This window comes from Schistocerca gregaria, chromosome 7, assembly GCF_023897955.1.
Source record: "Schistocerca gregaria isolate iqSchGreg1 chromosome 7, iqSchGreg1.2, whole genome shotgun sequence".
Classification (NCBI taxonomy): domain Eukaryota; kingdom Metazoa; phylum Arthropoda; class Insecta; order Orthoptera; family Acrididae; genus Schistocerca; species Schistocerca gregaria.
This window is the reverse complement of record NC_064926.1, coordinates 87115711-87139220: the sequence shown is the minus strand read 5'-3', so window position 1 is coordinate 87139220 and position 23510 is coordinate 87115711. Positions and strand designations below refer to the sequence as shown.

The window sequence follows — 23510 nt, the reverse complement described above, 5'->3', positions numbered from 1 at the left end:
TCCTGTACATAGCTATGAAGATAAATGAATAGACACTTTGTCAAGTATCAGAGATATGTGAGAATAAGATTAACGTACCAAGATCAAAGGAACTTCAGATTGTCAATTGTAAACAACATCCAGAATCAAGTTATGTAATATCTATGTTTTTAATATTTTACTAAATGTGGTTGAAAAATAATCAAGTTCTGTTTAAAGTTGGTCACCGTCAATCTCCTACTCTAAGCGTGCAAGTGACATTTCTATCGTCTGACCTGGCGGCAGAAGATAAACACGCCACAATAAGACCACGAAACATATTGCTGACACTCGCCTACTTCGTTAGAGCGACAAGTTAAATAATCTGATGGTGTGTGTACCGAAGCTCTTACAGTACACACACCACAGTTTGTTAATTTGGTGCATGAAAGTAAAATATCTCATTCACAACAGACATGCATATAGTAGGGAATCTGCAGTTACCACGTACATGCTGAAAGGCACTGGTTTAGGTATATGTGTATGTGTTGTTGTGCGCTAGTAACCAGCTGCTAGTGATGTAGAGAGTTGTCCCTTTGTACCGCAGATGGGTCGTAACTAGCAGCTGCTGCTGTAGAGCATTGCCCATGTGTCCTGCAAATGGGTGGTGACAGTCTGCTGATAATGTAAAGTGCTACGCCTGTGTACTGTAGATGTGTGGTAACAGGTTGCTGCTGGTGTGGAGTGCTGTTCCTGTGTACTCAAGATATTTGAAAACTGGCTGTTGGTGATAGACAGTTGTGCCTGTATGTGCTGCAGCTGGATGATAACCAGCTGCTAGTGATGGAGTGTGTTCTGCCCGTGTGTTGCAGATGGCTAACAACTAGCTGCTGGTGATGAAGAGTTCTGTGCCTGTGTGCTGTAGATCGGTTGTAATTGGCTGCTGGTGATGCAGAGTGTTGTGCCTGTGTGCCGCAGATGGGTGGTGAGCGACTTCTGGTGCAGTGGGAGCAGCACGAGTCGGCCGTGCTGGCGCACCTGCGGCGCCTACTGGCGGCCGAAGCGTTCGTCGACGTCACGCTCTACTGCCAGGGCCACCGCCTGCGTGCACACCGCGTGCTGCTCTCTGCCTGCAGCCCCTACTTGCAGGTCAGTGCTCTCTTTCTCTCTCTCTCCCTGTTTCTCTCTCTCTGCCTTTTATATTCACTAGTACTTTATAGGAAAGCTTCACTATGTAATTTCATTTAGCTCACTAGAAAGTAAAATCGAAATGGTGGCACTTTCACAACAAATCTTATCATTGGGTATACCACTGTCAGCACTCCTGTCTCTGCTGCCACATCAAGGTCTGCTTGAACAATTATCGGCATTCTGACGGCCTGCGGGGCTCCAGATGCAGACACATTCAATATTTGAATAACTTCTAGCCACATTTACTGCAGTGACGTAACTGTATGGTCCTGTACAACTGCGTAAACTATATATCTAACTTCACGAGCGCTAGTCGCTTGAAACCGTTAAGTTCCTGCAAGGCCTTCAGCTCAATCATCCTGAAACCATCGAATCCATGTTCACATGACCAACGTAAGCAGCAACATCACAGAATAATAAATTGCATTATCAATAGGCCATGGTCCTGCTGATGTGAAATTCCGACACATCCGGCAACACCAGATATGATTTCTGTGTCTGTTATACTTCTCATATGAGTCCTCAGATCTAGAAAATATTTAAGAACTTGCCGCCGAGGCACTCAACACTATTACCAATCATCCTGAAACCATCGAATCCATGTTCACATGACCAACGTAAGCAGCAACATCACAGAATAATAAATTGCATTATCAATAGGCCATGGTCCTGCTGATGTGAAATTCCGACACATCCGGCAACACCAGATGCGATTTCTGTGTCTGTTATACTTCTCATATGAGTCCTCAGATCTAGAAAATATTTAAGAACTTGCCGCCGAGGCACTCAACACTATTACCAATGATTTAGGGAAAAATTTTTTGAATATTATTTTAACACTAGAAGTGTTTGAGAAAACAAATTTAAAGGACAGTTACTCAAAGATGCAAAATCCTTGGCGTCTACTTACAGCTTTGGAAGGCAATTTAATCAGGCATTAGAATTACTGCTACTGAAATTTAAAAAAAAAAATCTTTCGCATACCGAAAATAATTAATTTAATCTATATCGTAAACTCTTAAAGACAACAAATGTTATTACGGAACTAAAAACTTTAAAATAAATAAAAATCACCACAAACCAAAAGACAAACACTTGGATTAACAGATTGACAGCATAGTTAAAAAGGAAGAGAAATGTAATGAATTGCAATGTCCCAGTCTATTCCAGGCCATTACTCATCGGGATGTGTGAGAGAAGTAGTAAGGAAGGGCAGATTTACGCTAGGGTGTACAGTTATATATGAAACTACTAATTAATTTTTTTTTAAACACTGACAAACAGAATTTTCCCTGACAAAGATAACTCAATTTCAACCTGTTCATTTATTACCCCCGATATACAAACCCAAGGCAGAAAACTCGTTGATCATATCTTCATAGTTCAGACGGTTATCAGTTAGGAGGCCGGCTTCGATGTGAAGAATGGACAAGGCGTTTGATCTCTCCTCAGACAACGTAGAACGTAGGTACAGTTTCAGTCTTTTAAGAGCCGAAATCGAGCGTTCTGCTGAATAATTTGTGTCATACATTCTATTCTAAGAGCAATGTCAACATTCGGAAACAAGGACTGTAACCTCTCTTTTCGTAAAAATTTACTCATTTCGGTTGGTATGTCACTAGTCTCAGAAGATTTAAAAAGTTCCACGAAATGCACACATTCAGTAGGGAAGGAAGGCTCTAAATCTGTGTCATATGACGCTTGGAGTTTTTCTGTACGTTCAGCAATATCGTCAGGTTAACTGTTCTTAAGGTTACTGAAAACTGTGAAGGAGTCCGACAGTGTTCTATGGTTTTCCTTCTTCCTCATTATTCGGCGTACAAGTTGTCGAGTATTGGGAGAAATGTTTCGACTCCAAATTTCTTCAGAGTCCGCTTCTTCGTTATCATGAAGTTTGGGTTTTCGTGATCATTTATAGGTGCATTCATAGTCTATATTAGTTACAATATCCACGGTGTTATTTTCATAACAGTCGAGCATGCCACAACAGATGCAATAAATCCTGGAGTATGTCCTTCCAAACTGTCATCACAAATACTCCCAGTTTTCATATAGACTTACACACGCTTCCTCTTTTGCTGACCACCGTGTTTTTGATAAACGTTTTTACCGTTTTGCTTTCTGGTTTTATGAAAGAAACAGTTTATCCCAGCGCTGTGTAAAAGCAGAGAAAAAATTATAAAGGTTTTCCACTACATTGAAAAATGAACATGCTTCCCGACAACAGCTTGCAGCACTAGTGCCGACTAAATTCAAGTGCTGCACAAGGCACATAATTGCGCTTTCGGATTTCGTTCTTTAATGCGTGCCTGCAACCCAGTGTAGGTTCCTGACATATTGCTTGCATAGTCATATGACTCGCCTCTACAGTTAGTAATATCAGTGGAATTCGTAGACAGGACTTCTAGTACGGCCTCAGCTAAGTTTTCGTACTCGTGTCCCGGGTTTGTTAAAAACAGAAGAAAACATGGAAAAGTTCACCATTCTTGTTCACATATCTTAATATGAAAGATAATTGACCAATACGTGATATGTCCGCTGTAGAATCTACTTTATAGAAAAATATTTGGCCTGTTTTATTTCACTTACGATAATTCTTTTTATTCGTTCAGAAAGAAGCTCTATTATTCCATAACCAATTGTTGAAGAAAGATAACTTGTATGTCCCTGCCATGGATTTCCATGTCGTTCAATGTGCTCTGCGAGAAAAGCATCAAATTCGGCTATAAGTTCAAGACACATCATAAATTGACCATAATGAATGGAATCTTTCAACGTATCCACGTAGGGGAAGTCAACGAATTCTTAGCTTCTTCACTACTGCAAACACCATTTTCAACACACTGCTCAAGTACATTTTTTCTGTCCCAACATATGACTCGAAATGGTTATCTATTGTTACAAGTGGCTTTTTTCTTGTTAAGAGTGATAACTCAGAATTTTTGTGCTCAAGTGAATTCTCATGTTGGGATACAATATTAGAAATATTTTTTCCAATTTTCAATACCGTTAGTAGCAATCGCGGCCTTACCTCCGAATAATTAATATGATGCACAGAAAACAGCACCGGTGCTATAGTACTATAGTAGAAAATCACGCAAAGTTGATACACCATTTAAAATTTTATGGTTAAATACATTTTTGTTCAAATATCTGGTTTTATCGCCTATTGATCTTCTTGAATTTGAAAAATCACCGTTACAATTTTGATTAATGCCACGTTGTAAGAGAATGTCGATTGATGATTCATTGACACACCATTCTGCAGGATCACCACTATCGAGATTATTTCTTTTTGTAATGTCTGACTCGACACTTTGTTTTCTGTGAAATTCGATATCAAGAACAATTTGCTTTTCTCATCTTTAACTTTTGTTTCGCTTGTATTTACCTCTTTTACAACAGTTGGAGTGCCGTAAATACCATCCGTACTAATTGAACTTGAGGTCGAACCAGCAATATTTTTTGCGAAAAATTTATCTACTTTGCCAAGCGGTTTTAGAACACTGGCTTCTCGTTGTCGCCTTTCCTTCGATAATGTCAGAAATGCCTCCCCACTTAAATTGGCATGTTTGCTTTTTTTCACTGTTATTCATGTTAAGGCACTTACAAAATTGTCAACGAATAGTCAAAACAAAAGAAAAACATTTGTAAAAGGAAAGAAAGAAAGACTGTATCCAGTTCCAATCGTACTACATCGCACATGAGTACAAAGCTTTTTACTTTAAAGACGGCACACGAGCACAAAGATTTTTCGTTTAAACACGAAGCGATAAACTGACCAACACGGATTACTCGACTAACTCTGCTATGAAAGAACGACCATGCAGAATAACTTAATTTCGTTGTCGCCTATTTCTCTGTTGTCAGTGAACAGGAGAACCACACTTTCCGACTGGAATTCGTCTCGTAAAGAAAACGGGACAGTCCCGTTTTTGGCTTATGTTTCCCGCGTCGCCAGAATTTTAGCTGTGACGGAAATATGTTCTGAATATTCTTGACACTGTCTTTCTAATTTAAAAAGCAAATAATTTTTTGCAATTTATTGCAGTGAGGTGTGCTGAATCGACTCTTATACTCTTATCCTTATAACATTTTAGCGGTTTCTGTGGGCAGGGAAGACAGACTACAAAGTTTAAGTAGTCTTGCTGGTAGTTGAGCTTAGTTAAGAAGATTAATATAAAATTTGCAATTCCATGTACTGTTCGATTGCACGGAGTGGGTACTTTGATATGGTGCAACACAATAAATGAGACTAACGAAAGTTGGTCCCTTCTTCTTTTTTCCCCAAAAAAAGTAAATAAATAAATGAAATTTTTAAAATTTTATTAGATATTAGATATACTGCTTACCTTCTTGTCGTATGAACATGTGTTTAAAGATGTAAAACATTCATAGTATCAACATGTTTTGTTGAATGGGTGTCATTAAATCAAAGTTCAGATACTGAAGACCCCAGGGCTTTCACATTAATTACAGTAATGGAAGGGTGACTTGATACTTCCTCGTAATTTCTACAACAAATTAAAGTAGAGTCGGGTTTTACATACTGAGGCCCACACATGTTGCAGCACTAAAGAAATTTCTGATTAGTTTATCTCAGCTTTTCAGGGGTCCTGGTATTTTCACGAGGAAAATATCGTAGGGTTAAGTAGAAGCCGACAACATTCTCTGAATAATAACGTTTCAAACATTTTATTGTAGATTGCTGCCCTGACAGCTTACTTCAAAATATTTTGAATAATCATGAAAATGATAACCAGACCGAAACCTAATGTTAAATTTCCATTCAGTCAACAAGTAAACTATGTATATTTCCAAGCTTGTATTGTTTAATTCCATTCTTAAGGCTTATTTAAACTAGCAAGTTGTTTCCAATATTAAAAGTTTTCGTCGTTTGTAAGCACAGTTGCTCATGAGCAAGTCCTTTAAAGACACAGTGACGAAGTTTTCAAAGCCTACTTTCTCAATGTAAACAAAACTGAAACTTTTCTCAAGGTTAGCTTCTGCGTTGCTTTTCTCAAGGCCAGCCAGTGCATGTGAAAGTGCTTCCGCAACAATGTTTTCCGTGCAGGAATGTAGACTATCGTGAAGAGGAATTCTTGCAGAAACAATGCCCAAAGTTTCAAACTGTCATGATTTAATTTTGAAGACATAAGAAATTGCAATGCTCGATGATCACTATAAACTTTTACATGTTTGCCGGGAAGATAGAAAAGAAGTTTGTCAAATGCCCAAACAATAGCTAAGGCTTCCTTCAGTGATGGAATAGTTTTTCTCAGGTTTTGTTAGCACGCGGCTAGCAGAAAAGACGGTTAAGATGGTTTTCTGAACAGTAATGTATTTCCTATAGCTTCTTGAAATAAATGGGCACCAAGACCGACTTTAGGAGAGTCCGTACCAAGACAGAGATCCCGTGACAGATCTGGGTGAGCTAAGTTAGGCGCACTAAGTAGCACTTTTTTCAAAGAAGCAACTGTGCCTGTTCGTCCCAGTTCCAAACAGTATTTTAGCCAGTGACAGAACAAAGTTTTGGAGTTAGTAGAACCTGCATATTCAGGAAACGACAATAGAAATTCACGATAACTAGAAAACTGCGAACTTGTCTGTTTGTGGGTGGAACATGAATAGCAGTGATTGCTTCCATCTTTTGATGATCCGGCTGAATGACTTCAGAAGAAATAATGTGACCCAAAAACTTCACCGAATTCATATTTTCCAAAGTTAACTGTAATTCAAGATTCAGCAAAAATACGTAACATACTGTTGAGGATGTCCCAAAAGACTTCTGCTATTAAAACCACGTACGAGGTGATGTGTCGTTTTAAAAACTCAGGTAATATGGAATTTAGCCCATGAATGAATGCTGCGTTTAGCCCATGACTGAATGCTGCGGAAGAAATGTTCGAACCAAAAGGATGTTTCCAAAATTGATAACAAACGCCGAAACAAAGAAAAGCCGTATATTTTCTACGTTCCGGATGAAGTTCAATTCGCCAAAAGCTGAATTTGAGATCAACACTTTTACGCCATTGAAATTTTGAAGACGTTCTTCCAACGTTTGCGGCATGTCTGTTTCAGGAATGATTATGGTGTTCATTTGCCTGATCGATCTGTTTTTCTTCTCAACAACATGTAATGGATTATTGTATGAGCTTACCGCTGGTTCAATAATGCCCTCGTTAAGCATAGTTTGTATCTCAGTTCTAACATAGTTCCTATAATGTGTCGGAATTTCGTATGTTCCGACACAAAATTTGGTATGCTCACGAACAAGGTATTTGTACTGAAATCCTTTAATCGCTCCTGTTTTGTGAGTAAAAACTGTGGAATGTGATTGTAAGATGTCAAAAAGGTCCTGCCTATCAGTGTCATTACAGCTCTCAATTGTTTGTATTTTTTACTGAATTAAGACGTTAGTATCTAATAAGTCATCAGTACCATCCCTATCAGTAATTGCGAAGTGATTACTACTGTCAAATTCCGTCGAAACTTCTAAACTGTGATAGTAAAAAAGGTAAAGCCGATTAATTTCCTTGTCACGGTTTCAGAGCCAGTCTTCAAATTTCAAAGTTGTTGACTTAACCTTTTTTCTCTAAATTTATGTCAGCGACGTGAAAGCTTAAAATTGCTTTATACTCTTTCAAAGAAGCTACATATAACATAATCTCCGTCGACAATCATGGAACAATAAGAAAATACATCATAAATCTGTGGCTTTGACAAAAGAATTCAAGGTTAGTTTGTTGGCGTACGTGTATACTTTTTCAAAAACTCTATCTTTTAATGTAATCTTATGTAAAGGAAGTGTGGAGCAATCGTTCGATTTGTTGCATTTACTAAAAGCTGTTTCACTATTTACCGAAATAGGACTGCCGGAGTTAGGTACTGCCGTAAATTTTATGTCATTTCTTGTGATGTGAAGTGCAGGATACTCAGTATTGTTCTGTTTAATGCCATGTTCCTGGAGTAAAATGTCCCTTAATGGCAGCTATGTCGTCAGCTTCATAAGTACGTTTTGTGGCTGCCTGCGGTGCGAGTCTGTTATCTCTTTGTTGTCACGCATCGTTACTGGGATGCGGAGGTCTAATTTCTACAATTTCAACTTGTCTAGAGGGCCCTGCCCTATTTGAATCACCCCAGATCTGATTAAATTCAGGTCTGTTGTCATGACTACAGCGTCTGTCGTCTTGTCGGTAATTTCTGTCGTTTCTTTCTTGTCGAATAAGTGGTGGGGAATTTCTCCCAGAATCGTAATTACGAGGTGGACTATTGTGTCTGAAGTCATTTTGTCTCCCTTGATAAGAATTATTCTGGATTCTACGATTGTCTCTGTCATAGTCATTACCATGGAAATGTGATCTCTCTCTATAATTATTGTTATTCTGCCAATGGTTGTCATACGGGCAGTATCTGTTTTGGTCACGATTTGCGTTATAATGGTAGACATGTCGTGTACGGTTATTGTTTCTGTCATCACGAAATTGTGATGGATGTGACCTGTAATTGTTGTTGTTTTCCTGTTTTCGTATCATACATATCGATTTCCAGTTCTTGCAAAAATCCCTGAAAAGCTTCGATAACTTTACAACGCGCAGCCAAAATAATATGTCTTAAGCGTCCAGGCAATGTAATGAAGCAAATGCAAATAAGTTTCGAGGGGCTGAATGGGTTTGATGAACACTGACTCTTGTGTAACATGTCTTCAAAGTATTTTGCAGGACTGAAAAATGTAGACTGTTCGAAATGCTTTATCATTACAATAATGTGTTTTACTCGATCTTTTGTAGCCTGAGCCTGTATGCAGAAAGGAAGGCATGACAAAAATCTCTTTCATTGTGACATTCGCGAATAACGAATCGCATAGCCACACATAAATTCTTATCTATGCTGTAACGAAAAATTTGCAGGAAAATAATGCGAAAATTGATGAAGCCAAGATTGTGGATGTATGTCATTACTAGAATTCTTGAATGTTTTAAATTTACACGTTGTGATGAAGAGCTTATAGTCAGTCATCGTGTCGGCGAGTCGCAAATCGGTCATTGTTACGTCGTGTCGGTGGTTCCATCTCACGGCTCGGTGTACCCTGCCGACTCCTTTCAAGATATCCGAATTGCCAAGTATTATTACCATGTGCCTTGCTCAATTTCTAAGTCCTTCTTCCCGTGTCGGAGCACGAGTGTCCTCCGAAATATGTAATTCTTGTACTATCTGTGCCAACTGATGTTTTACTTCCCATGTTTCGCTTTTGTGTTACGTATTAATTTGCTTCTGACTCTGTTTAAATTTCATAAGTTCCTCGTACTCCTCTATGTCAGTAAAAGCTACCGGTCATGTATCATTCAAATCATCATCTACCGTCATAGATAAATTTGTTAACTGATCCGAAAGTTTGGCTACTTTTTCCGATAATGTGCTGGTTTCCTCCATGTGTTTTTCTGAGCCAAGTTTCAGAGTGCCCATTTGTGTGGCAATCGTATCTACTGTGTCCTATAAGTTTTCCCGATTTTTTACAAGTTGCGCGACCGTGTCGGTCGATGCAACAGAGTCAAGTTTTAGCCTGCCTGGTGTCGTGATTTTCGTACACATGGTCTGCAGTTCTTTTATTGCTATTTCATGGGTCTCTACTGTGTCTTAATTTCGCGAAAAAACCGGCTGAAAATGCTCACATATTTGTGTCTGCACGTTTTCAGAAATGTTTTGATATTTCTATTCGATTTTGTGTATCACAGCGGTTAAATCTTTACATGTTTGTTAAAGTTTTTGTTTAATTTTTGTTAACTGTGTCTAACTTTTGAAGTTGTTGCAGTGCTTGTTCCGAATTTTGTTCCATTGTGTCTAACTCTTGAAGCCTTTGGTCTGTTTGCAAATTTTTGAATTAATTGCAATAACAATGCACTAGTGACTGAAGCATATTCCTTTGGGTTTTTCGTCAGCGCCGCCGGCAATATTCATATTTTGAAAAGCAGAGAGTGTATCTTGACTTAATTGAGAAAAGTGTATTTATGAAAAACCCGAATCTACGGTATTTGCAAGATTTGGTTCTGTTATTTCGCATTCCTGAGATGAACTGTTACCTACCGATCGATCGTGAATAGTACCCCATTCACTGATTGTTTCAATTTCTACGCCGTTTTTTACTGTCTGGTCCATGTCCCTATGCACTATTATCAAATTATTGTATTGAACATTTGTCAATTCGTGACCAGGTGGTGCTAACAAGCTACGCTCGTCGTCAGTGTCATTTTTCAATTTGCTTTACAGCCTAGTGTTACGCTTTTCACACGCCATGTTTAACGCAATATTTTACACAATAACACACAAAAAACTTTGAAAAGCAAAAATAAGAAGAAACAATAGGTAGCACTAAAAAATAAATATCTAATTAGTTGCAAAAGCGACTGTTAGATACTTAGCGCAAGCCGACACGAATGCAGCAACCACTTTGCTCATGACAGTATAATACAAAGATAAGAAACTATAACAACAAAGGAAATTCCATACATACAATTGCGTGATAGCAGTAAACAATAACTAATTTCTAATCATACACTAATTACTCAAACTACAAGGAAATCAGAAGATTCCAGAGAAGTATCCTCGACTAAGGGTCGACAAGTGAAACTACATCTTTATTTTTATTATTATTATTATTATTATTATTATTACTATTAATCACTGACCAACAGAATTTTCCCTTGCAAAGACAACTCAGACCTAACCTACTAATTTATTACCTACAATATTCAAGCCCAACGCAATCTGATTGCTATACATTGACAACATGACTTCCAATACTTAAGATAATACAAAAGAATAGCCCTGAATTGCAAGAAGCCCAGACAATAATACAAATACAAAAAAATGTGAAATTAAAGCAATATGAAACTATCTCCAATTCTGTTAATAGCCTAAACTCATTTCAGTCACGATCCCGTTAGTGGAAACCCCATTCTTTTTCATAAGTCACTTACCTCACATAAAATCTTCATAACGTGAACTACAGCAATTACAGTAAGTAGCAACAACAGCCGGCTAAATGAAAGATTCTACTATAGGCTTTTACTAGTAAGAGGCATATGGTCAGCAAACGAAAGATTTTGTTGAGGAGCAAACATCGCATCTAGAAAATTTTACTTCATTCATGTGACATCAAGTTCCAAACATCATGTAGTTGTCAATAATTCCACTACTCAAACATTATCAACTAAACATCCATTATTATACCTTTACTTGCATATTTTCTTTTAAGAAATTTCATCTCACTTTACATTGCGTGGTCTATCAACACAGTCTCCACTAAGAAAAACATGTCCATACACTTCTCTGTCCACTCACTAACTGCTATTCCGGCCAACCACAGAATCTCTTGCTGGGGAAGCAGAGCGCTGTCAGCGATATTAACACAGTCTATAGCGCTGCCAACATACAAACAGGTTACTTACACATAGTAGACGTATTGACAGTTGTGTATTCAGTACTGCTCCAATCTGCCGGTGACGTTCGTTGTCCTAGGTCGTGGGCAGCAGTTACCACAATGCCAAACAGTCTAACAGCAGGAGACGCCGTGCGTGCTGCCAGCAGTGAAGAATGAGTGCGGATCAATTAAGTCCTGCAGAGTCTTCCCAGCTACACACATCTGCACCTACTCATGGCCCCCATATTGTACGTTTGAGTGCAGTAACCAAAACCAGCTGTGCGTTGCCTAGCAGCAGTACCCCCATGCCCACCCGCTCACGCCAGCACAGCTTACTTATACCCCTATAGGTGAAGCGACTGTTACAGTGACAACGCAGTCGGTGCATACGATAATCACTCGCGTCGAAGTTCGCTCGCGTCTGCGAAATGAAGACAGAAGAATGCCGTCCTTACGCCGAGCGTTTTCGCCGCTAGGGGCGCGGTGACTCGCCTGCAGCGACGTGTCACATTTGCTCTTAGAATAGCAGAGCAACTACCGGTTTTTACTCTTTGTTTTTTATAGAGATTCTGTGACTCTCATTGTTGCTTGTACACAACTACGAGTGTCGAGAGTTAATATATCTGTTTGAAGTTCCATCTCGTCTTTCATTGCACGGACGTTCAAGTGCGGGATTTTCTCAAGTAGTTATACCTCTCGTCAGTGATGATCCCGACGTGATGTCTTGCCGTACAGAATTAGGAAACATCGATGGAACCGTCTACGGTATCACTCCTGGCAAAGCGTCTCCCGCCCTTTTGGCCCCACAATCCCGTATTGCAGGTTGCTCAGGTGGAGGCAAGCTTTTCCTACGCCGGAATAACCGCCGATAACACAAAATTTTCTTTGGTCGTAAGCCAGCTCGACCAGCGATACGCTACGGAGTTCCAAGTTGTAATACCAGCTCCTCCGTCGAAAACGCCTATAACAGATTAAAAGCAGAGCTCACATGTCGTATAGCAACTTCAGAAGAAAATTGCATTCGCCAGGTATTGTATCAAGACGAAATGGGAAACAGGAAACCCTCCCAATACCTTTCACCATCTTCGCAACAAAGCTGATGATGATGATGATGATGATGATGTTTGGTTCGTGGGGCGTTCGCGGTTATCAGCGCCCGTACAAATTCCCAACCTTTGCTTAGTCCAAACACGCCACTTTCAGGAATGATGATGAAATGATGACAACACAAACACCCAGTCATCTCGAGGCAGGGGAAAATCTCTGACCCCGTCGAGAATCGAACCCGGGACCCCGTACTCGGGAAGCGAGAACGCGATCGCTTCTTTAGTACACCCTCCATTTATATAGATTAAAATTTTAATAAGATTAACAACTTTCATTCAGAGTTCTCTGCTGATATTCATATGTTAAACTTTTTGGAAAGTGTGCAATTCGGGATTTTTTCACTGAATATGCCCCAAAGCTTCATTTTTGCTTTCCAAATAGTTAACACATTCATTCTCATAGACATATTTATGAAAATGTTATAATTATTTCAATAAGCTTAAAGAGATTTATATTAACAACACTATTCAATTGTCCGAGTCTCTTAAAGTCTATAAAAGCATCATAGGCTTTCAGATAGTTATGTGGTGGATCTAGATTCTTCATTCTTTAGATAGATATTATATAATTTTATGTGATCTAACAAGGAAGAGTCAATCAACTAATTATTCTTCCTTTTTGTCTGGAAAACAGTGAAGATGAAATAAAGCATATCAAATTCTACAGAATTTTAGTAATTAGTGATATCCAGTTCAAAATTTCTTTCCACTCAATTTTGCAATATCTATGGTTTGTGGTTCAAACAAATATATTGGAATCTTCGAATTTTTTAGCACTCGTTGCTCTAGCTCAAGTGAATATTCTTGCTCATATCGAACCACAGGAACATGAACTGCCATTCTCTCCACAATTATTTTACCTTAATTGACAAGTGTGGTCACATCTTCAACACCAGCTTGATTATGGTAAGACCATCAGAAAATGGCGTCGCCAGCACTTGAAGACCATGTAAAAATTACAGTTAAATCTCCTTCCCAAATAATTTCTTTGTAATCTTTGAAAAATCCATTAAAAATTTCTAATAGTTAATGCCCTTCATTTTTCTTACTTGTTGTCTTCCCCATTACTGAGGTTATGACAATCTATGGTTAGCACATTGGTAAGAGACAAAGCCAAATATGCAAGGACAGATGAAGAAATTAAAGGACACAATATTGGTTTCTTTCTTTTGGCGAAAACCTCAAACACTGGCAGTTATAAGAGCTGAGGAGCATGAAAGGGAAGCATTGGTTGGGAAGGGTGTGTAGCCTATTCCCGATGTTAATCAATTTGTATACTGACCTAGCAGTAAAGGAAATAACAGAAAAATTTGGTGTAGGAATTAAAATCCATGGAGAAAAAATAAAAACTTTGAGGTTTGCCAGTGACATTGTAATTCTATCAGAGACAGCAAAGGATCTGGAAGGGTCGTTGAATGGAATGGACAGTGTCTTGAAAGAAGGATGAACATCAACAAAAGCAAAACGAGTATGATGGAATGTAGTCGAAATAGATTCGGTGCTGGTGAGGGAATTAGATTAGGAAATCAGGCACTTAAAGTAGTAGATGAGTTTTGCTATTTGGGGAGCAAAATAACTGATGATGGTCGAGGTAGAGAGGAATTAAAACGTAGACTGACAATGCCAAGGAAAGCATTTGTGAAGAAGAGAAATTTGTTAACATTGGGTATAGGTTTAAGTGTTGTGAAGTCTTGTCTGAAAGTATTTGTATGGAGTGTAGTCATATATGAAACTGCAACATCGGCTATAAACAGATTTGGCAGGAAGAGAATAGAAACTTTCTAAAAGTGGTGCTACAGAAAAATGCTGTAGATTAGTTGGGTAGATCACGTAACTAGTGAGGAGGTACTGAATAGAATTGGTGAGGAAAGTAATAGGTGGCGCAACTTGACTAGCAGAAGGTATCGGTTGGTAGGACATGTTCTGCAGTATCAAGGATCACCAATTTGGGACTGGAGGGAAGTGTGGACGGTAAAAATCGTAGAGGGAGACCAAGAGATGAATACACTAAGCAGATTCAGAAGGATGTAGATTGCAGTAGTCACTCAGAGATGAAGAAGCTTGCACAAGATAAAGTAGCATGGAGGGTTGCGTCAAACCAGTCTCTGGACTGAAGCCCACAACATTGACAAACATTTAGAAGTAAGACATGAAGCAGATAAAGAAACTCAGTTAGATGGAAAGGAAAGAATGTATGCTTCTGATACATCATTTGGAGAAAAATTAGCCCCTACAGCAGTTAGAGGAATAATGTACCGAAAGAGAAACGTAGGAATGGTGTTGATGGTAATAGTTGGGGTTTATAAAATCATTACAAAATTTTTTATCTATCTCAATGAATAACTTCATCATTGATTATACTCTTCTAACTAGTGAAAAAATTAAGAAAAATCGATTAAAATAAAACTTGATATTAATCAGTTACATAGTATTAATAATTTTTTAACTGATGTTCACCAAAGTAAGAGAGATAAAGAAACTGGTGGCAATTTACTGATAACACTGGATATTCCTGTTGTAAAAAAAAATATCTAGCAAAAAAGAATCATGGTTCAGGACTAACAAATATGAAGATGGTTTTCTTCCATTACTTTTGGCAGCGTTAGCATATCTAGCAACTACAGCCAAATAACGGAAAAAATGCAAAAATTCACATACCATTTCATGCTTAAAAGAATTGTTGTGTTGGTAACAATGTAAACTAAGATTTGAAATTTGATGAGTCTGATACTACAGTAAGTGTATCTGATAAGCTATATGAACTACATAACAGTAATCAATCAATAATGGTGAATAAATCAAATTTTCTGTTAGATTAAAAGATACATTTATAACTGTACAAGTAGGTATAAAGTTACTGACAGTCAGTGAAACACTTTAAAATTTATAAATTTTTAATCTACATGAATGCATAACCATAGCTGCTGCATGAATTGCAGAAAACAGCCACTAGTTAATCATAGACGTGGTACTCTCATATCTCGAAACAAGTCACTCTTTTCGAATCTATCTGCTGCAGCAAAACTCCAATGTGGTTTTAGATAGTCCCTACGCATCTTGTTACTGCTCCATAGTCTCTCCCCGCCACCCCTGCAGTTTTCTGCATGTGATCGTTCCAATTTAAGTCGGAACTGAGCAGAAGTTGGAGAGCTTTATATCTACCAGATTCTGCAACCCGTGTAGAAACAGGGTAAGCTGTGTTAACGTGACAGGACCGTGTTTTGACCACTCGTTGTAAATGTCAACATGTTGTGGTACTGCCAACGGTATATGATGTGTAAGGTCAGCGCCAAAACGAAGCTTTCTCTTGCAACTCCAGGTAGTATAAAAGACTGAATGGTGATGTTTCTTTATCAGGAAAGTTAGAAAGGCTCCACATCATAGAGAATTTTTCTATTGCTCTGCAGTGCGTTTCCAAACTACATACAGGTACTACAGTCAGAAGGAGATCTGCATCCCTCAGGATGCATTCACGCCTGTCACCCAAACATTTTGTCATCGCTCTTTTCTTCCTTCCAACAGACAAAAACCATGGACCATAAAAGCTCCACAACTTCATCCGACAGAGAACTCAATACGATTTTTACCGCAACTCTCTTTTCCGATACATTGAAATCAAATACCGACTGCTTGCTGGCATCCACTGTATGTGGCTATCCTATTAAATACACAGGTATTGATCCACTCAGTGATCGAAGTCGCCTGCACAAACCAACGTAAATATTCATCACCTGTACTGCAGGAGGACTGTATCCCACAGACTATCAGTCGCTAGAGAGAGTCCCTGGGTTGTTGTTTGATACACTGTTTTTCCTGCTGCAACACCCTTTGTACACTGCCATACGTTTTGTTCTTTCCGCCATGACTTCTAGGTCTGTGTCAGGCTCTAAGCGGACATTAACACGTTTCGATTGATTGCCTCTCATAGAAAACTAGACATCGCACTGAGTATATCATGTTGCTGCTGTTCCCACAACACTCACACTGGATTATTTAAATAGAAGTGTGGTGTTCAGCCTGACTCGGTTGCTTCCATGCACGTCTCCGACGATTGTCTGGTTGAAGGCATATGCAACACTCATCGGTGAACAGACTGTGATGCCCATTCTGAACGGTCCATTTGGCATGTTGTTCGGCCCATCTGTACCGCACTGCATGGTGTCGTGTTTGCAAAGATGGACCTCGAAATGGACGTCGGGAGTGAAGTTGCCCATCATACAGCGTATTGCCCACAGTTTAAGGTGTAACACGACGTCCTGTGGCGTTGCTGTCAGAGTTCCTCCGAGCAATTGACAGGCTAATTAATTCAAATGGTTCAAATGGCTCTGAGCACTATGGGACTCAACTGCTGTGGTCATCAGTCCCCTAGAACTTAGAACTACTTAAACCTAACTAACCTAAGGACATCACACACATCCACGACCGAGGCAGGATTCGAACCTGCGACCGTAGCAGTCGCACGGTTCCGGACTGCGCGCCTAGAACCGCGAGAGCTAATTAATTAAATTGATCATTAGAGGCATTTTGCATCGCGCGTAATTTTCCTTCTCCAGTAGTCGTATTACATTCACCAGTTAGTTCAAATGGCAATACCTGGAGGGAAGACGTTGTTGTTTTCGAGAAACACTACTGAGAACCGTCATTTGAAGCTGATCACAGAAGGATTTTACCGCCGGCAACATACATTACAAGTAAGGAGCACACTATTAAAAATACTATCACAACGTCTGTGTTATCATGACCCTGCATAAAAAGCTGTCTTGGTTCTACAGGCACGCACAAGAGTTGCTGATAGTGCAATACTTTCTGGTAGAAATGCTGTCAATGATTTGGAATCAGGTCTGTCCATTCAGCCACATACTTGCGGTGGATCCTATTGAGATGTCTTTTAATATAATATTCGTGCCACTGTCATACCTCGAATCGAATCACCTTTTTCGAACCTACCTGCTGCAGAAAAACTCCAACGTGGTTTTAGACAATTTCTCTGTATTAAATCCTGCCTAATCGTCGAATAAGTGGTTTCTAGGAAAGCTGCTTTCTCGGATCACTAAACAATTCAAGCAAATCGTATTAATGAGTTTTTTTACAAAATGTGCAATTAAATTACTTAACTTCATGTCGCATGTAAAGGGCGACATGCAAAATAAGCAAGGCTCTTCAGTATAAACAATACTAATACAAGCGAAGTATTGGAGTTGACGCTTCTGTTCAGGTTGCTTGTCTTGAAGCTTCTCTTCGACTGGGCCGAGACCGGGCGGGAGCAGCAGCTTATGTCCTCTTCGCATAGAGGCCGCTGCTGACGCGTTGTCGTGCTCGACAGTGGTCGGCCAACGTGCGACTGGCTGACGTCTTGTCACAGCCCTCTCTGCTCTATCTTTCCCGACTGGATTGTCTGCGCTTGATTTCACGCTGTAACACTCTGCGCCTTGTAACTGTTCCTCAGTCTCTGCCCCGGACTCCCTGAAGCTTTGAGCATGTGATCGTCCCAATTTGAGTCGGAACTGAACGGAAGTTGGAGAGCGCTATATCCATCACCTTCTGTAACCTGTGTAGAAATTGGTTGTGCTGAGTTAATGCAACAGCACTCTCTTTTGACCACTCGGTGCAAATGGGAAAATGTTGTCTGTCATAGTTTTGGCAAAATACATTATGTGTAAGGACAGCGCTATTAACAACACAATCCCAACGACTATGTTACCGTCACCCTGCATAAAAAGTAGTCTTGGTTTTACAGGTACAAACAACAGTCGCTAATGGTGTTACGATTTCTGGTAGAAATACTGAATGTGTTTTGGAATCAAGTCTTTCCATTCAATCACAACTTGCGTTTCATCTTATGCAGATGTCTTTTAATGATTACAGCCACTACTTAATCATACTCGTGGCACTCTCAGATCTCGAGACGAGTCAACCTTTTCGTACCCATCTGCTACAGTAAAACTCCAACGTGCTTTTAGATAGTCCTTATACATCTTGCAACTGCTCCTCAGTTTCTCCCCGCCACCCCTGCAGCTTTGCACATGTGATCGTTCCAGTTTAAGTAGGAACTGAGCAGCTTGTAGAGAGCGCTATGCCTGCCGTCTTCTGCAACCCGTGTAGAAACGGGGTAAGATGAGTTAATGTGACAGGATCGTATTTTGACTACCCGATGGATATGGGAACATGTTTCTGGTATTCCTCTTGCTGTCGCATACCCATTCCAATGTACAAGAATTGTTCTGCAGCAAGCGAAAGACTTGCCAGTCCACCAATGGTCTACGATGTGTAAGGTCAGCGTCAAAATGAAGCTTTCTCCCGCAACACAAGGTAGTATAAAAGACAGTATGAACAGTTACAGTGGTGTTTCTTATTGGGAAAATTAGGAAGACTCCACATCATACCAGAACTGAAAGAAGGACGAGAATTTTGGTATTGCACAGTCCGAAGGAGACAGGTGTCCGTGAGGATGCATTCCCGTCTGTCACCCAAACGTTCTATCACTATTATTTTGTACCATCCAACAGAGAAAAACTGGGAACTACGTAAGCTCTACTAACTTTATTCGACATCCCTCTCTTCTGATATATCCAAAACAAACATGGTCTGCATGCCGCAATCGAGCATATTAAATATACGGGTATCGATCCACTCAGTGATCAAAGTCGCCTGCACAGGCCAGTGTAAAGTTTCATCGCCTGTACTGTAGGAGAACCGTATCACACAGACTATCAGTCGCAAGAGATCGTTCCTATGTTGTTTGATATATTTTTTTCTGCTGTACACCGCCATATATTTTGTTTTTTTCCGCAACAACTTCGAGGTCTGTGTCAGGTTCTAAACTGACATTAATACATTTCGATCCAATGGCTCTCACAGAAAACTGCACAGCGCACGGTGTAAATCATGGTGCTGCTACACCCACACTGGGTTATTGAAATAAAAGACAGTCACAACTGAAAGAGTTTTGCGGTATTGTGGAGTGTTTCCTAACTGCTGGCCAAAGGTGACTGACGACCTCTATATTAAAACTCATCTTTCACAGTGTCGGGATAGCTGATGACTCGGTGTTCTACTTCGATTGAATGCTAACTTGCGACTACTCTGGATCAGGGCAGCCATCTGTGGCACATGCACAAACATAGACGTACAGAGAACAGAACAAACACACTGCGAGTGAAGAATATTGGTTGTAGTTGACTGCATGCATTCGAGTACAATGCTGCAGTATGCCGCCCCACCACAAAAAAGTACATTTGCGCTAGGTGTTGTCAGCTGTACTACAACGACAAGGAATTTCAGGATGCGGAACGAGAAGTGATGTCATGATCGCCTGGGCAGAAGTGACATAAAATAGATAAAATTACGAAAAATGATGGAGAATACGTATAAATTGAGGAAAAATACGTCGAAATGTGGGGAAATTGAAGGAGTACTGGCAAGTTTTTCGCTTGCTGCAGAACAATTCTTGTACATTGGAATGGGTATGCGACAGCAAGAGGAATACCAGAAAATGTTGACATTGAGGTACCGGAAACCAGGGAGAGAGTCATTTTTTTCGTCGAGGCAACATTGAGGTAATAGTGATACACTTGAATTGACTGCTGTCTTTGATGATTTCCTGGAAAAAAGAGAACCATCTGCCTCTAAACTTACTTGCATCTGCGTTAAAGGATAACCGAGACTGGGCGGAGTGATCGGTTGAGATGGAGTTGTAACGAGGTATGATTTAACGGTACACTGATGATGCATTCTGGAGAGAGAGTTACATGCTGTTGCAGATCATTTGACCATTTTTCGTTCGTTCTGTCAGGATGCATCAGTTGTGTGACATAACCTGCATTCGACTCGCATACAACTGCATGTTCTGTATGTGACTCAGAGCACTGTCTACTCGCGATCGTTAACAGCACATTTCTCAATGATCAGAGAACTTCCGTCTCATGTGTGATGAAACATGTCCATCCTGTTTCGACACATTCCTCTAGACGAACCAAGATTTATGCGAGGTACTCCATTCCTCTGCCGTATCCTGGGCATAAAACCGAGTCTTGAGTTTCATAAGTGCACAGATTCTAAGCTACCGACAGGTGTTTGTGAAGTACTGCCATCCCCATGTATACATCTGCTTGACAGATTCGTGGCGGCATGACGCGTAATTTCAGGTGTCAAACAACACTGATATGCGTTTGTCTGTTTCCATGTAAGAGGCATTCTCCGTTACTAACGATCATTTTAGAGGAATGATGCAAGCGTAGTATAATTTCTGAACCTTGATTGGGTTGTGAGCAGTGGGCGCTATACACCTCTGCAAAACTACATTGTGCATGTATCACAAAAAATTGATGTTTTAAGGAAGTAGTTTCTTTCATTTCACAGTTTTTCACCATAGTTTATCATAGAGAAACTTGCAAGGAGAATGTCCTGGAAATATATTTCTTACATTGGGATAGTAACAGCTTTGCATCCTACACGACTGATACGTCAGAAACCGCAACAATCTAACATTCTAGCGTGTTATAATTCAGAACAATGTAGCCTTAGGAGTGCATGTTGGCTGGGTTTCTTAGGGGGAAGAGACCAAACTGTGAGGTCATTGGTGTCATCGGTTTAGGGATGGACGGGGAAGGACGTCGGCAGTGCCCTTCCAAACGGACCATCCCGGCATTTACCTGGAGCGATTTAGGGAAATAACGGAAAACCTAAATTAGGATGGCCGGACGCGGGATTGAACTGTAGTCCTCCCGTATGCTAGGAGTGCATGTGTTTATGTTCTGTCATAAAAGCACCTTCTTGGTACTGACCCCAGATACTAATACAATGCCTTAGAATAGATAGTGCAGTTGATTTACGTAAAATTCTTCAAACTCCGTCTGTCTGGAGCTCCATCATGCATATAAACCATCCGCTTCTTGTTCTTAACCGTCTATTATCATCAAAACACTTTTATATCTGCTATACACCGACAAGGGGTGCTAACCTCCTCGTCATTCGCGCATCTGGAGAAATGTTGTGCTCCTCGATGGTTCAAAATGGTTCAAATGGCTCTGAGCACTATGGGACTTAACATCTGTGGTCATCAGTCCCCTAGAACTTAGAACTACTTAAACCTAACTAACCTAAAGACATCACACACACCCATGCCCGAGGCAGGATTCGAACCTGCGACCGTACCAGCAGCGCGGTTCCGGACTGAAGCGCCTAGAACCGCATGACGACCGCGGCCGGGTGCTCCTCGATGGGTCCGGGGCAGCAGTAGGGACTCGGTTCGCTCTGTTCCTTCACGAAATGTGGAATTTACCCGTCTACTCTGGTCAGCTGCAGATTAGATTGGTGATAGTGTTACAGAGAGTGTTAGTCTAAGACAGAGCCGCGAGATCTTTCAGCCTAACTTTATCCTAAGAATGCAAGAATGCTCTGTGACTCCCATCCATGTAGAGAAAGATCGGCAATCGAAATCTTAAATTACGCTCTATGATTGATGTGCTAAAAATACGTAGATACCTGTCGTATACTTTGGTGCATATGTTCAAGAATTGGCAATGAATGGACGTACTGCATAGTCATCTATCTACGTTAGCAGTTGTACTCACAAAGCAGAGGGAGAGCAGTTTAGCAATGGTACAGGAACTGGGAAGCATGCTTCGATGTCACTGCTCGGGGTTGTACAAGGTCGCTAAAATTGATAGCACTGTCAACTGTGATGTTCATTACAATACATTGGTGGTGTCTTTCCCATCCCATCCGTTCTCTGGTACAATGTCGATCACCAGATAATGATAGACTTACACAGCTTGTTTGAGATGGGGATGGCTAGCACCAAAAGAGTGATCATGTACATGACTGCAATATGAGGAATCAATGGAAATGGAATACCAAGCCATCAGCTATCCCGTCACTGTGAAAGATGAGTTTAAATGTAGAGGTCGTCAGTCACCTTCGGCCAACAGTTTGGAAACACCTCAACGCTTTATGTTCTGACTTTCTGTTGTGGTTGGCAGGAGAGCCCACCGTGTTCCTAAAGGAGGCCGAAATGCACGCGTTTTAGCTCACGCAGGCTGGCGTGAGGTCTGGAACATGACAAGGGAATTAGAATTGAGAAAAACGGACGTAGCTGGTGGAATACTTAACTTTAATCCATTAATGGAGAACGTCGCACTTTATGGTACATAATTCACAATATCAATAGTACGGATACTGGCGCCTTGCTAGGTCGTAGCAAATAACGTAGCTGAAGGCTATGCTAACTATCGTCTCGGCAAATGAGAGCGTAGAAGTCAGTGAACCATCGCTAGCAAAGTCGGCTGTACAACTGGGGCGAGTGCTAGGAAGTCTCTCTAGACCTGCCGTGTGGGGGCGCTCGGTCTGCAATCACTGATAGTGGCGACACGCGAGTCCGACGTATACTACCGGACCGCGGCCGATTTAAAGGCTACCACCTAGCAAGTGAGCCCTATCGAACATACCTGGGATAGATGGAAAATGGCTGTTTATGGACGACGTGATCCACCAACCACTCTGAGGGATCTGCGCCGAATCGTCGTTGAGGACTGGGACAATCTGGACGAACAGTGCCTTGATGAACTTGTGGATAGTATGCCACGACGAATTCAGGCATGCATCAATGCAAGAGGACGTGCTACTGGGTATTAGAGGTACTGGTGTGTACAGCAATCTGGACAACCACCTCTGAAGGTCTCGCTGTATGGTGGTGCAACATGCAATGTGTGGTTTTCATGAGCAATAAAAGTGGCGGAAATGATGTTTGTATTGATCTCTATTCCTATTTTCTGTACTGGTTACGGTGCTCTCAGAACCGAGGTGATGCAATTTTTTTTTTTGGTGTGTGTAGGTTA

The 23510-nt window shown here is 40.5% G+C and overlaps 1 protein-coding gene across 1 annotated transcript in view; it reads left to right on the top strand.

Annotated features, from left to right (window-relative positions):
* The first annotated feature begins 936 nt into the window (after nucleotides 1-936).
* The window catches only part of LOC126282298 (protein tramtrack, beta isoform-like), a 47170-nt gene continuing 24596 nt past the window's right edge, over nucleotides 937-23510 (top strand). The window contains exon 1 of the mRNA XM_049981952.1: nucleotides 937-1107. Within this exon, the coding sequence (XP_049837909.1) occupies nucleotides 937-1107 (171 nt within the window). The remainder of the gene's footprint in view (nucleotides 1108-23510) is intronic.